The sequence below is a fragment of the Salmo salar genome, chromosome ssa19 (assembly GCF_905237065.1).
Source record: "Salmo salar chromosome ssa19, Ssal_v3.1, whole genome shotgun sequence".
Taxonomy (NCBI): Eukaryota; Metazoa; Chordata; class Actinopteri; order Salmoniformes; family Salmonidae; genus Salmo; species Salmo salar.
This window is the reverse complement of record NC_059460.1, coordinates 8,049,040-8,064,964: the sequence shown is the minus strand read 5'-3', so window position 1 is coordinate 8,064,964 and position 15,925 is coordinate 8,049,040. Positions and strand designations below refer to the sequence as shown.

Sequence of the window (15,925 nt, the reverse complement as noted above, 5' to 3'; positions counted from 1 at the left end):
AGGGTTGGGAAGCAAAACTAGATTCCAGGTTTTTGAGGTAAGAACACTCTTCTTCCCCCAGCACAGTAAGAACGTTAGAAAAGTGAGACAGAGAGACAGAGAGACAGAGAGAGAGAGAGAGAGAGAGAGATCTTACCAGTTTGCTGTAGTGGTACTTGCAGTAGCCACAGTACTTGACGTTGTCTGCGTCCGACCCCTGCTCCTCACACAACAACCCAGCAAACTGGGCACTGAAGAGAGAGAATATGTATCAAGAGAGAGAAGGGGATAGAGAGAAAAGTGAAAGGAGAAGACATAAGAGACAAAAGATGATATACACTGAGTGTACAAAACATTAGGAGGAATGTGATTGTGACTAGGACTTGATGTAGTGGTACATATGATTGATTTATCCATGACGTCTGTATGTTTCTGCAATTGAAATGTCGGTGTGTCTACGTCAAAATGTTTTCTTTTATGGTGTGTCTATGTCTGTAAGTTGTTACAGTATGTCTGATATTTGTCTCAAAACATTGTCCCCTCCGCTGCTGTCTTGGTTGGACCAAGTCTCTCTTGAAAAATAGATTTTATCTCAATAAGACTAATCTGGATAAATAAAAGGTTAAAGAATAATAATTAGGAGGTCCTGCTCTTTCTATGGCAGACTGAGCAGGTGAATCCAGGTGAAAGCTATTATCCCTCATTGATGGAACTTGTCCACTAGATGAAGGGGTGGAGACAGGTGAAATAAGGATTTATAAGCCTTGAGACAATTTAGACATGGATTGAGTATATGTGCCATTCAGAAGGTGAATGGGCAAGACAAAAGATTGTGCCTTGGAACGGGGTATGGTAGTAGGTTCCAGGCGCACCGGTTCGAGTGTATCAAGAACTGCAATGCTGCTGGGTTTTTCACGCTCAACAGTTTCCTGTGTGTATCAAGAATGATCCACCACCCAAAGGACATCCAGCCAACTTACAGGAAGCATTGGAGTCAACATGGGCCAGCATTCCTGTAGAACGCTTTGGACACCTTGTAGAGTCCACGCCTCAACGAATTGAGGCTGTTCTAAGGGCAAGGGGGGACTCAATATCAGGAAGGTGTTCGTAATGTTTTGTACAGTCAGTGTATATTACATACAAATTGTAGGTATTTGAATGAAGCTAACAATGTAAACATGCGTTAATAAAGATGTAGGTATTTGAGTGTGGCTCTGGCTCACCATGTGACATGGAAGGCTTGTCGGCAGCCATGTTTGTTACAGGTCATGCAGGCTCCGGTGGCAGCTTTACTCTCTCTGCCCTGGTCCTCACAGATATAACACTTCTACACACACACACACACACACACAGAGGAAAAAACAGTCACACACAGAAATGTAGGGACACAAACAGACAGGGTGAAGTGTGTGTACCTTGTTGTAGCGATCGTGGGGTACAGACTGCAGAACGATGGGTTCCATGGTGGAGACATTAGCAAACTCCACTTCTGGGATGTAGAGGGCACACACCACATGGGCCCAACCTATAAAACACACAGAGAACAAACATCAGCACACACACACTATTACCTATTCAAACACACACCACTTGGACCCAACCTGCACAAGGAGGGTAGAAACAAACAAAATCCCTTTCCATTTCAATCGTGTTAGTGGGAAAGGAAGCTGACGAACTAGAGCAGGAATGGGCAGTGGGCCAGTTGAATGACAAGTCAGATGGTGGTGAATAGTATCTCCCTCCCTCTGTTCTCTCTCTTTTCCAGGAACAACAATAAGATTCAACTTACAGTTGAACCCCTGCCCTGCCTTTGACCTAGCCGGGGGGACACACGGGGGATGAGAAGAGGGGGAGGAGGAAGAGGGTGTAAAAGGGGATGTTGTTTTGAAGTCCCTCCAAGAATCTGGCAGAGGACTATAAAACAGGGCCATAAAACCATACAGTCTCAATACACACAAACAGAAATTTGCATCCTGCAGCACTAATTCCAAAAAGTTTTGGGACACTGTAAAGTCCATGGAGAAAAAGACCACCTCTTCTCAGCTGCCCACTGCACTGAGGCTAGGAAACACTGTCACCGCCGATAAATCCACGATAAGCGAGAATTTCAATAAGCATTTCTCTACGGCTGGCCACGCTTTCCACCTGGCTACCCCAACCCTGGCCAACAGCTCTGCATCCCCCGCAGTAACTGGCACAAGCCCCCCCTGCTTCTCCTTCACCCAAACCCAGACAGCTGAAGTCCTGAAAGAGCTGCAGAATCTGGATCCATACAAATCAGCTGGGCTAGACAATCTGGACCCTCTCTTCCTAAAATTATCCACCGCCATTGTCGCAACCCCTATTACTAGCCTGTTCAACCTCTCTTTCGTATCGTCTGAGATTCCTAAAGATTGGAAAGCGGCCGCGGTCATCCCCATCTTCAAAGGGGGAAACACTCAAGACCCAAACTGTTACAGACCTTTATCCATCCTGCCCTGCCTTTCTAAAGTCTTCGAAAGCTAAGTGAACAAACAGATCACCGACCATCTCGAATCCCACCGTACCTTCTCCGCTATACAATCTGGTTTCCGAGCTGGTCACAGGTGCACCTCAGTCACGCTCAAGGCCCTAAATTATATCATAACCACCATCAATAAAAAAACAGTACTGTGCAGCCGTATTCATCGACCTGGCCAAGGCTTTCGACTCTGTCAATCACCGTATTCTTATCGGCAGACAACAGCCTTAGTTTCTTGAATGATTGCCTCACCTGGTTCACTAACTACTTCTCAGACAGAGTTCAGTGTGTCAAATCGGGGGGCCTGTTGTCCAGACCTCTGGCAGTCTCTATGGGTGTGCCACAGGGTTCAATTCTCGGGCCGACTCTTTTCTCTGTATATATCAATGATGTTGCTCTTGCTGCGGGTGATTCTTTGATCCAGCTCTACACAGACGACACCATTCTGTATACATCTGGCCCTTCTTTTGACACTGTGTTAACAAACCTGCAAACGAGCTTCAATGCCATACAACACTCCTTCCGTGGCCTCCAACTGCTCTTAAATGCTAGTAAAACTAAATGCATGCTCTTCAACCGATCTCTGCCCGCACCCGCCCGCCCGACTAGCATCACTACTCTGGACGGTTCTGACTTAGAATATGTGGACAACTATAAATACCTAGGTGTCTGGCTAGACTGTAAACTCTCCTTCCAGACTCATTAAGCATCTCCAATCCAAAATGAAATCTAGAATTGGCTTCCTATTTCACAACAAAGCCTCCTTCACTCATGCTGCCAAACATACCCTCGTAAAACTGACTATCCTGCCGATCCTTGACTTCAGCGATGTCATTTACAAAATAGCTTCCAACACTCTACTCAGCAAATTGGATGCAGTCTATCACAGTGCCATCCGTTTTGACACAAAATACCCATATACTATTGCGACCTGTATGCTCTCGTTGGCTGGTCCTCGCTACATATTCGTCGCCAAACCCACCGGCTAGGTAAAGCTCCGCCTTATCTCAGCTCACTGGTCACGATAACAACACACACCCGTAGCACACGATCCAGCAGGTTTTATTTTTCTATTTTACCTTTATTTAACCAGGTAGGCCAGTTGAGAACAAGTTCTCATTTACAACTGCGACCTGGCCAAGATAAAGCAAAGCAGTGCGACAAAATCAACAACACAGAGTTACACATGGGATAAACAAATGTACAGTCAATAACACAATAGAAAATCTGTATACAGTGTGTGCAAATGAAGTAAGGAGGTAAGGCAATAAATAGGCCATAGTGGCAAAGTAATTATAATTTAGCAATTGACACTGGAGTGATAGATGTGTAGATAGAGATGTGCAAGTAGAAATACTGGTGTACAAAAGAGCAGAAAAAACATAAATAAGCAAATATGGGGATGAGGTAGGTAGGTGGTTGGATGGGCTATTTACAAATAGGCTGTATACAGCTGCAGCTGCTCTGACAGCCGATGCTTGAAGTTAGTGAGGGAGATATAAGTCTCCAACTTCATTGATTTTTGCAATTCGTTCCAGTCATTGGCAGCAGAGAACTGGAAGGAAAGGTGGCCAAAGCAGGTGTTGGCTTTGGGGATGACCAGTTGGGCGGCAGCATAGCCTAGTGGTTAGAGCGTTGGACTAGTAACTGAAAGGTTGCAAGATCGAATCCCCGAGTTGACAAGGTACATATCTGTCGTTCTGCCCCTGAACAAGGCAGTTAACCTAGGCCGTTATTGGAAATAAGAATTTGTTCTTAACTGACTTACCTAGTTAAATAAAGGTGAAATAAAAAAGCATGGATGCACACAAGCTACTTGTTACTTTGCAAACTACAGGTAGAAACATTGTACAGTTGGCTAAACATATAGTGAGCAGACCTGGTTTTTTTTTTTCTCCAACCAATGTAGGCCTACCTAGCGAAGTCAGCTAACACGATCCCCTTTTCAACATTGTTTAATTACTGCTGACAGACATGATATAGGCTACACTGGTTGATGGACCACGTCAAATTGGCTGGCTAGCTAGGCAATAACAGATCAAGTTAATATGGCTAGTTAACAAGCTAACTTTCAGGGGAACAACTAGATAACAATATCCAAATAATGCTTGACTTGGTATAGGTACCCTCTGTATATAGCCTCATGATTGTTATTTTGTGTTACTTTTATATATTTGTTTTACCTTTATTTAACTAGCCTAGTCAGTTATGAACAAATTCTTATTTACAATGACTGCCTATACCGGCCAAATCCGGACGACCCTGGGCCAATTGTGCACCGCCCTATGGGACTCCCAATCACGTCCGGTTGTGATACAGCCCGGAATCGAACCAGGGTCTGTAGTGACACCTCTAACACTGAGATGCAGTGCCTTAGACCACTGCGACACTTGGGAATCCATTTTCCATATTACATTTTTTATTTAGTAAATATTTTCTTAACTCTATTGTCTTAAAACCGCATTGTTGGTTATGGGCTTGTAAGTAAGCATTTCATGGTAAAATCTACACCTGTTGTATTCGGCGCATGTGACAAATACAATTTGATTTGATCTATAGTGGTGAAGACAGTAGTATGACTGACAACTTTACCAGGACAAGGACTTGCTAATGTCAAGGTCTTTCTAAAAGCCTAATCTCTGATGAAGCAAGCTAATTGATAGTGTTTGCCTAGCTAGCTACATGCCAAATTCACAGGTACATTCACGTATCTGAAATGACATGATTATTGATGTTTACTGACCTTGTAAAGCAGTTACTTGCTGTATAGATGATAGAGCTAAATGTGTTTTGCATGGAATAATGTGGACACCTGCTCGTCGAACATCTCATTCCAAAATCATGGGCATTCATATGGCGTTGGTCTCCCCTTTGCTGCTATAACAACCTCCACTTCTCTGGCAAGGCTTTCCACTAGATGTTGGAACATTGCTGTGGGGACTTGGTTCCTTTCAGCCACAACAGCAATAGTGAGGTCGGGCACTGATGTTGGGCGGTTAGGCCTGGCTCGCAGTCAGCGTTCCAATTCATCCCAAAGGTGTTCGATGGGGTTGAGCTCAGGCCAGTCAAGTTCCTCCACACCGATCTTGACAAACCATTTCTGTATGACCTGGCTTTGTGCACATGGGGCATTGTCATGCTGAAACAGGAAAGGGCCTTCCCCCAAACTGTTGCCACAAAGTTGGAAGCACAGAATTGTGTAGAATGTCATTGTATGCTGTAGCATTAAGATTTCCCTTCACTGGAACTAAGGGGCCTAGCCCGAACCATGAAAAACAGCCCCAGACCATTATTCCTCCTACACCAAACTTTAGTTGGCACTACGCATTGAAGCAGGTAGCGTTCTCCTGGCATCCGCCGAACCCAGATTCATCCATCGGACTTCCAGATGGTGTACATTTCATGAAGCTCCCGACAAACAGTTCTTGTACTGACGTTGCTTCCAAAGGTAGTTTTGAACTCTGTAGTGAGTGTTGCAACAGAGGACAGACGATTTTTACATGCTATGCGGTTCTGCCACGCGGTGGTCCCGTTCTCCCTGGGCGCCGAAGACGTGGATGTCTATTAAGGCAGCCCCCGCACCTCTCTGATTCAGAGGGGTTGGGTTAAATGCGGAAGACACATTTCAGTTGAAGGCATTCAGTTGTACAACTGACTAGGTATCCCCCTTTCCCTTCTGTGAGCTTGTGTGGCCTACCACTTCGAGACTGAGCCGTTGTTGCTCCTAGACATTTCCATTTCACAATAACAGCACTTACAGTTGACAAGGGTAGCTTTAGCAGGGCAGAAATTTGCCTTGCTGACTTGTTGGAAAGGTGGCATCCTATGATGGTGTCACATTGAAAGTAACAGAGCTCTTCAGTAAGGTCATTCTAGCGCCTATTGTTTGTCTATGGAAATTGGAAATTGCATGGCTGTGCTCGATTTTATACACCTGTCAGCAACAGGTGTGGCTGAAATAGCCGAATAAACTAATTTGAAGGGGTGTCCACATACTTTTGTATTTATAGTGTACATTCCATCCATGTTCAGTCTTTGCTGTGACCTTTTGGTGAACCCTGAGAGGAGCCTCCTCTCAGACCTATTTACCCAAGCCTGGCTCGCCCCCTCATAAAACACACACAACAGGCAGCACACATCCCATTAATGAGACAAAATAAGCATTGGCTAACCACAGAACCTTGTTAGAGGCCAACAGCCTGTGTGTCAATAGTTGATGGGATTACTCAGATCAAGGAGGCTCCATATCAGCGTTTCCCAAACTAGGGGCTTGGTTCATAGAACCAGGATTACGTCAGTAACCTCCCGTGGCCACTCGATATGGTTGTAATAAACAGAAGTTTCTGTTTTCTTCCCACAAATGTGTCTCTATCTTTTGAACGGTTTAAGCTACAAAATATTATGACCCCATCACTGAGAGATAAGAGTCTCAGGAACACGTATGTCTGTTCCCTCTACAATGTCCACAAGCCACGCAGGACTCATTAGAACAGAGTGGACAAGACCAGGCACTAAACCCAACTGAGGGGAAAAAGAACATCACTAGATAGGTTTCCATCCAATTGCGACAGATTTTCATGCAAATATTCTCAAATCTGCATAAAAACAATATGCGCATTTTTCCACCAGAGATGTTTCCATCAAATTTACTTGTTGCGAATAAACATATGTGTGTGATAACGTAGTGGACATAAAAATACATTTTGCAGTTAAATTCCCACATACCGAATACAAAATACAAGTTAAAAGGGTTCCATTGCATTTTTAACTGTGCTAATGGCAGAGAATTGAACATGGCGGAGACTCGCACTCGCCTTTTACTTTCAGTTTTGGTCCACCAGCTTCAAAAAGCTGTGTTGCTGCCAGCGATGGTTTGGGTCTCACTGTGTGTCCCTTACAGATGGTTAATGATAGCCTACAATATTCAGTGCATGTTTTCTCAAATAAACTGAAATTGAGCAAACAGTGCAGCAACCAGGAAATGACAGAACGATTTCTACATTGCCCGCTTGACCCGATTTCCACTAGATAGCATAGCCACAAAGTCAGATGCCAGTCCGGCGGGAGAAATCAATAGGCGAATATCACAGCCAATCACAACACTTGCAGGTAAGCAATACTGTGAAAGACTATCATTCCACTATTACTACACATATATTGACATTTTCTGAAATTACAATGCAAAAATTTAAAATAAAAATCCTGTGAGGCACCTTTAACCATCTGAAATGGACCCACAGTGAGAACCAAACCATCGCTGGCAGCACCGCAGCTGCTTTGTGAATTGACATGGAATTGTATTACTTTTTCGAACGTAATACCAATAAAAATGGCCATTTAAACGTTAAGAACATTTTCCCATTTGTCACATCCCTACTCACAACACACCTATCCCAGACATAGGTAATTCTTACCTCCGTTATCGGTCCTCTTGAGGGCTCCGTCTTTGTGGGGGCAAAGCTCACACCTCTGCAGAGAGAGAAACAGGAGGGAGGGAGACATGGGCAATTAGCAAAACTCTTTATCATGCAGATATATACTATAGATACACTCGCAAGCATGTACCCTAATCTCTTTCTAAACACACACTTTTGGGTAATCAGTGATCCAACACATATCAAATAAGTGTAAGTGGGTTCCACCCCATAGCATAGGAAGGGAGGGCCTAGTTGGCTTCAAGCCTCAGCTTTTCCTACAGTACAAACATACTGCTGCCCAAGACTGCTTCCCTTTCCTGTGTGTCTGTGTCCGTGAGCGTGTGTTTTTATCTCTCCAGTCGTGCCAATTTCACGCCCGCTACTCCAACCCTCCCACAGGATGCATGCCAACCCTCAACATCCCTGCCAATTTTCATCCACACAATATCATAATGACACCACTGTTTAACCATTTCTACAGCCAGGATGAGGAAAGGACAGACAAAGGTTTCGTTTTTTTCCTATGACAAATACTCTGGGGTGTTTCTTAGGCATGTCTGTTGCTTCCACGGACATGACCGACTGTCACTGTAATATTAAACAATGTTCTACTTGTTTTTTTTGGATTGGTTAATACAAGCACCACATGGTAGTCTTTACTGCCAGGTATAGGGCTGGGCGATATGGACAAACATCCATATCACCATAAATTGCCTGAATTAATGTGATAACAAATAGCATAAGTTTAAGTTCATAATAAGTCTAAGTTCATAATGGGCACCTATTTCTTTCTTTTTTTATCCTTTAAACTACTACTAACAGTTGCAGCCATCAATTGTCCCAATAACAAATACCCATATGAGCTAACATATTTCATTTCAAACCTCATATCTCTAGTATAGGCTACTTACTGTAATGCAAAATGCCTGCGATAAGTGATCAGTATGGTCGGTAACAATCGTTTCTGGTTTACTGTCCCAGCTCTACCAGGTAGTTGCCAATTGTGTTGAATTCTTTGAAGTAAGTGCCAGAGAGTAACTATTTATACCACATAATTTCCTTTAAAGTACCAGCTTAATAATAGTGGAAGCTCTACCATAAAATACAGTGCTGAGAATGCATTGTTGATATTCTATTGATCAGACTCACCACTCTGGCTGCTCTCTCCTGAGATTCACACTTCCTGCAGAACCAGGGTCCAGTAGGCACCTGCACGATGCCATAGCACGCTGCAGAGAGAACACAGTTATTAACCACAATAACCTCCTATCTCACACTAGGGCTGCAAAATATGAGCAAAATAAAATGTACGCGATTTTTTTTAACCAAATATTGTCATTTAGAGCATTTATTTGCAGAAAATGACAACTGGTCAAAATAACAAAAAAGATGCAGTGTTGTCAGACCTCGAATAATGCAACAAAAAAAGTTCATATTCATTTTTAAACACAATACTAATGTTTTAACTTAGGAAGAGTTTAAGAAATCAATATTTGGTGGAATAACCCTGATTTTCAATCACAGATTTCATGTGTCTTTGCGTGCTTTCCACCAGTCTTTCACATTGATGTTGGGTGACTTTATGCCACTCCTGGCGCAAAAATTCAAGCAGCTCCGCTTTGTTTGATGGCTTGTGACCACCCATAATTGATTTAGTGTTGTTTACACTGTTCCAAACAGGCAGAAAAATGATACTGTAAAGTAAAAGCACCTGTTTGTCACATAATATGCACGCAGCTCTTGCTCCTATATCCTTCTTTTTCTTGATCTCCTTCTTATTATGATGATCATCGTTATAATAATAAGTAATGTTGTTATCATTAGTAGCCTTGTATTACTTGCATTTTAGTTTTAAAATTAAATAACAAAGAGAGCATTGAATAATTACACTAAGCAATACCCCGCAAATGAATGGATGCATGCAACTATTTTTAGTCTGCTTTAATAAAGGCTTTATATATTTTTTTTGTTGTTGTTAGATCAGACTCTCTGGTACACTTATTTAGTGTTGTTTACACTGTTCCAAATGGTCAGAAAAAGTTATAATATTGTAATCTAACAGCAACTGTTTGGCACACATAATACTCACACAACGCTTGCTTCTATAACTTCCTTTTTCTTGATCTCCAGTAGTTTCCACAACTAAGGCAAATGTCTTCCACAAATCTGACTTCCCCTTTCCCTCCTGAGCAACCAGTAAACATCTGCCCAGTTCGAGTTTCTTTTTCACATCCCCCGCATCCATTTTACTGTCACGTGTTACTGTGTTCGGAGTTTGTTATAACCAATTTATTGATGTGATTATGATAGGCTATAAGTCAGGCCCTATTGGTCAGATGCATGCTATACTTACATGTTTCACATAAAGAGAGCAAGGGTTGAGGGAATAGGGAATGTTTTTCCTAAACAAATTAGGGCCTTAGTAACAGAACTGTTCAGTCAGAAACAAGTAAGAAACTAAATGGCTGAAATGGTGTTGCAGCTTCAGCACGGACAGAGCAATAAACACTTGCTGTGCACTGGTGCATTTTTGCAGCAGTAGGGAGTAGAGCGAGACAACGTGTGCTAGTCACACAGGCACTCGCAGTATTATTATTATTTTTTTAATACAGTGTAACCATCGGGCTCATTCTCGAGTCACGTGTGTCTTAATTATTTAATCAAACAATGTGCTTAAAGCATCTGACAAGCTCAGTGCATATGTAGTTTATTTTATTCAAACACATAGGGTGTGTGTCTATATATGGAAATATAAGTTAAAACATTTCAACCAATCGATTGGTCCTGTTCTTTCGACCACTCTCAGGTCGACCAAGATTTTTTTGGTCGGGGACACCTCTAATCAACAGAAATAATCCACTGATAATAAAAAGGGTAATGTTGTCTATTGTTGTGGACAGAGGGGTCAGTGATTGGTACAACAGTGTCACAATGTGTTGGTTAGCTACAGATTACATTTAGACTCCCGAGAGGCACAGCGGTGTAATGCACTGTATTTCATTGCAAGAGGCGTCACTACAGTCCATGGTTCTAATCCAGGCTGTATCACATCCGGCCGTGATTGGGAGATCCATAGGGCGGCGCACAATTGGCCTAGCATCGTCCAGGTTTGGCTGTCATTGTAAATAAGAATTTGTTCTTAACTGACTTGCCTAGTTAAATAAAGGTTAAATTAAAAATGTAAATAATTTTGACCCAATTAATTGACATTAGAAAACGAATGGGTGGGTGTGTATTTAATAACAAGGGTCTAAAGCATGTACAAATAGGTGTGTTTAGTTGTTTGGGTATGAGGCCAGATATTCAATCCACCAGAATTATGACAACTAAGAAACATGACAATGATCCCGAGTTTCTCTCACAAAGCCAAAATCACCAGTACTGACTGGATACCAGAGTCAGTCAGCCTAGCTCTGATTGTGACTTTGTCAACAGAATCTGAGTGACATTGTTGTTTGGATCTGTGAAAACATCTGTTTTGTTTGGGTTTAATGTGTTGCAGACAATCTTAAGCTAGCTACACAGCCTGGTTCCTTCTGTATAACAACTTAGCTAGTTCCCTAACCGCGTGGCACTATTGTTTACAAAACGTATCTCGCAACATATTGGGCAAATATGATTTAGTAGTTGGCTATCATCACGGATATAGTGTGGTAATGTGTATCATTGGGTAAGACCTTGTAGCCAACATGTTTGCTAAATTCTACAAATTGTATAGCCAGGATAACATTACAAACGACGTTGACAACTGCAGAAATGTTAGTTACTTTAGCCAACTCCATACCTACTAGACAGGCAGGCTAGCTAGGTAGCGTAGGTATGGTTGGCTAAAGTAACAAATGTCTGTAGTTGTCAAGATAGGCTGTAATGTTTTCTTGGCTATACAACTCGTAGAAATTAAATAACATGTTAGCTACTTTATCTTACCCAATGATAAACATTACCACACTATACGCGCGCACAACTGTCGATTGAATAGAACTAACGTTAGCTAACTAACAATATAACCTTGGCTGTTGGCTAGCTGAATAGTTCGCTAGTTAGCTAATAGCAAAACTAGCTAGAGAAGGGGAGTATTCATTATGGAAACCGTTCACCATTTAAAAACCAAACGGAAGCAAACATAGAAAACGAACATTCCTACTGGACAAACGCAGGTAGATCACTCCCCGTTTCGTTTCGTTTGCTTCCATTTTTGAGATTTTTTTGCAACAGAATCAACGTAATGAATACACCCCAGCTAACGTTGATAGCTAGCCAGCTTCATAGCAGACGATCAACCGCGATAGCTAGCCTTAGCCAGTTGCTAGCTAGTTAGCTCGCTCGCTAACGTTAGTTATCGGATGTTAGTCAAGCAAATTTAATGTCACATGCATTTGAATTTATTCGGTGTTTACCTTGATGGACTGCAACATTGCAGCCGTGACCGTCACAGTAGACGAGAGGGTTTTCTGCCCAGCCTCTCTCGTCTGAGCACACGCAGCAACCTCCAATCATCTCCTTCATATTATTTGCCAAAAAGTCGTTGTCCGCTGCCAGGCACAGCTCGCCGGAGACCATCTACGGAGAAAGTGAACATGCGAAGACAACAAAGATGAGCCTAAACCTTTGCAGAAGATCCTCATCTACCCACTGTGACAACGCTTTTGGTCTCACTTGGCCGAAATGTCATGTTTTAGTCGTGTTTACAATCCGTTTCGACAGCGTATTTTTTCCACTTCAGCGAAGGCTTACACACCGCGCGAGCGAGAAGAAGCTGCCGGTCGGGAAGTGGAAGTGCGTAATCACGAATGGCCAGTGACAGCGCAGAAAGGATGGATGTGATTGGCTCAAAGAGTGTTGCCAGTTTGCGTGGCGCCATTTTGACTCCACATGGCCTTTTAAAACGAATGTGTTTGCTTTGGAAACTTTTGTAACACTAGCTACTGCCATGCGTGGTTTTTTACAAATGGTGAATTGCGATTGGCAGCATTGTATCCACCAAATACCAACATGAGGTATTTAAAAATATGTATTATGCATACCTTATCATAACAAAAACACGTATGACGATTTTTCCATTGTTTGAAGGCTATTGTTGTCATTGAAGATTTTGTAAATAGCATAAAGATGTAGCTAAGGCCGATAGTTTAAACCATGTTTAGAAAACCTAGACATACTTTTGCTCATAAAGAATATAATGTAATTCATTGAGCACTAAGACACTGTAGGTCAACTTCTATTTGCATATGAACGTTTCATGGTGAATTGCATGATGCATGCATGGTCCAGGTTTTTTGTTGGCTGCAAACACTATTAGCCTATACACATCTGACAGTCTGCCCACTGCCTTTACATTATGCCTGAATAAAACATATAAGTGTTTGTTTGTGTCACTGTCATTGCCTTTCCAATTAGGCCTATATATCATCGTGTGTGTGTGTGTGTGTGTGTGTGTGTGTGTGTGTGTGTGTGTGTGTGTGTGTGTGTGTTGCAAAATGGATTAAGGAGTAGGCACAGTGAGGGAGAAATGTATGTGGAATTACTCTGGGGTTCGAATGAGTGGGGTAATTGTATACAGTCAAATCTGCTCTCAAACATTACTGCTTGATTCTTAAATTAGAGAAAAACATGGAAGGCCTACATAAACCATGAATGGAGCTGAAATAATATGTTTACATGTGTATTTTTGTCTTTAACTCTTGGAAGACTCAATAGTCAAATTATGAGCAAAAATAAATCCCAAATAATCTATTAACTGTTTTAACAGAACTGGGCATGTCAAATATTTTTATTTATTTTTTATTAATTGTTCAACTCAATGAATTACTTCCACTTTACACATATGAAATGCAAAAGCACACTTTTTAAACAAAATTGCATTACACTTTTGTTTTAAACGTTGTAATGACATAATCTTGGTTGAATCAATCAGAGTAACTGCACTGTGCATGGATGTATTCTGCTTGCATCACCGTTCGCGAGCCCTCAGAAGTCTCCCGCTCCCTCCCGGTTTGGTTTCCAGAGAAACGTAATGACTTGCCAATAATGCGGGAGAGCACACGAGCGTCTTCCGTGTAATATGGAGAGCGAGAGGTCCCCGGGAGTGGGCTCCTATTGTTGGCTTTAATTTCAAATTGCTCAAATGCTCCAGTCCACACTGGGCTCCGCACAAAACGGGGAAAAGGGGAAGAGGGGAGAAAAAGGAAAAAAAGTGAATTGTGTGTGGCAGGGGAAAACCTATTAGAGTTGGCGAGAACAAAGGAAGGCGAGGGGGGCAGCTGTCGGAGGGTTGGAGGCTACTGAAACACTGAAATAGCAAATTATTTTTACAACTTGCACTTGATTAGGTCTAAGTCTTCCCGTACATGTGCTCTCTTCGTGCTCAGAGAGAAGAGGGTTCATGCATTGGCGAGAGGAAATTACTTCTGCGCTGCTTCCTATTACAATTCAGTGCCTCTATAACAGGTTTACTAATGGAAACTATATAGCGAGGTTATCTATTGGCTTAATTTTAACGACGCACACTGCTGACACGGGGGTCAGTGTCAAATATATGTTGTTTTGTAGAAAACTATAATATAGCCAATACATATAACATATAGGCCTATAACAAACATATGCCTATTCTGTTATTGGGTCTATGTTTGTTATTGGCCTATATGTTATTTTGCACAAAATAGTAGGCTAACCTTGCATGCACACATTAAATTAAGATTTGTAATCTCTTAGGCATATCGGCTAATACATGGCACAACATCGCAGTTACTTTTGGTCATGAGCCTATTTACAGTTCAAGAACTTCAGTAGCCTATATTTAATTAAACCGTGAATATCCTCAATATTATACATTCCAAACTTGGAAGTAGGCAATAATTTTTTACAACTATTTTAAAATGTATTTGATAAAATAGCCTACTGAACTGTAATGTCTTCTTGTATCAACATCCCATTTTACCATGTAAAACCTCATGTGACTTGTTATTGTTTGTTGTGATTAGTGCTTGAGACATGGGGGTGAGCTTCATGTTTCACTCTGACCTGACAGATTTGTATCTCCACTGATGTAGTACACTGTAACTGTGAAAGACAGACATTTCTACATCTGACCAACTTTCCCAAACATGTTTTCTGTCATGCAGTGCCATGCTTCTCATGACTCGGATCCAAATTCATCCAAAGGCTGAAAAACTATTGTGGTTGATATCTTGGATTTGCTCTCAGATGTTATATATTTCAAGGTAAAGTTTTGCACATGTTTAGAATATTATTTATGTTGTATTGTATTTGTCAGGGTCTCGGTAACATAGCAGAAACAGTTCTGCTGACTCCAAACTTCTGCCCCTGTGAAATGCAACCCTTTTCAAATGAGAAAAACTAAAAACGAATTTACCCCATTGACATTTCCAAAACAATGCATTAAAAAAAGAATGTTCTTCTCTTTTTTTACACTTGGCCTATATGTTTTTTAACCGAATTTAGTAAACCATATCATTATATATGTATTGTCTTTGTCTTTACACAACCCTTTTGAATCGCTTGTCACGTTCCATTAACTGTTGGCTACGTCTATAGGCCTATGCTCAATGATTGGGCAAATGGTTAAAAGACTAAGAAATGTTCAATGTTGTGTGAATGAAATTGTGAAATGAGTAAATAATAAATATGTCTGGTAGGCAACTTTCAACGTTTATTTTAATCGGTTGGGCAGCGTTTCGAAGCCAAACTGGGTCTTCCTCAATTTACCCTCTAGTCCAGCAGCTGGGTGTTTTTATGAATGTGCATACCATCCCACTAAAGATATTTGAAAACACCATCTACCATCTATGAATTATTGTATTAAATATGGCTTCCTCAGCCCCTTCCACTTTGTTGGCTACTACTTCAGACAAATGATGGCCAACGGTATCTGGCAGTCAGTCCCCTGTTCAGTCGAGAGACTGCTTATTAACACGGGCAGAGACCATAGGCTACATTAAACCAACATGACACTGCATGACTGTCCTGTTCCATACGACACTCATGGTGATGGGGGTTGTCTTGCATGCAG

General features: G+C 41.7%; 1 protein-coding gene across 4 annotated transcripts in view; it reads right to left on the bottom strand.

Moving 5' to 3' along the window:
* mllt10 (MLLT10 histone lysine methyltransferase DOT1L cofactor) overlaps nucleotides 1-15,925 on the bottom strand; it is a 76,582-nt gene that overhangs the window by 52,810 nt on the left and 7,847 nt on the right. For 2 of the 4 annotated variants that reach the window (XM_045702035.1, XM_045702036.1), the window contains exons 1-6: nucleotides 12,294-12,948; nucleotides 9,046-9,125; nucleotides 7,894-7,948; nucleotides 1,395-1,504; nucleotides 1,203-1,306; nucleotides 137-230 (exon numbers count right to left, since the gene is read on the bottom strand). In XM_045702035.1, coding sequence (XP_045557991.1) covers nucleotides 137-230; nucleotides 1,203-1,306; nucleotides 1,395-1,504; nucleotides 7,894-7,948; nucleotides 9,046-9,125; nucleotides 12,294-12,456 — 606 coding nt within the window. In that variant the 5' untranslated portion in view covers nucleotides 12,457-12,948. Of the gene's footprint in view, nucleotides 1-136; nucleotides 231-1,202; nucleotides 1,307-1,394; nucleotides 1,505-7,893; nucleotides 7,949-9,045; nucleotides 9,126-12,293; nucleotides 13,065-15,925 lie in introns of those variants that run through there. The other 2 variants (XM_014157127.2, XM_045702037.1) reach the window with 2 other exon arrangements.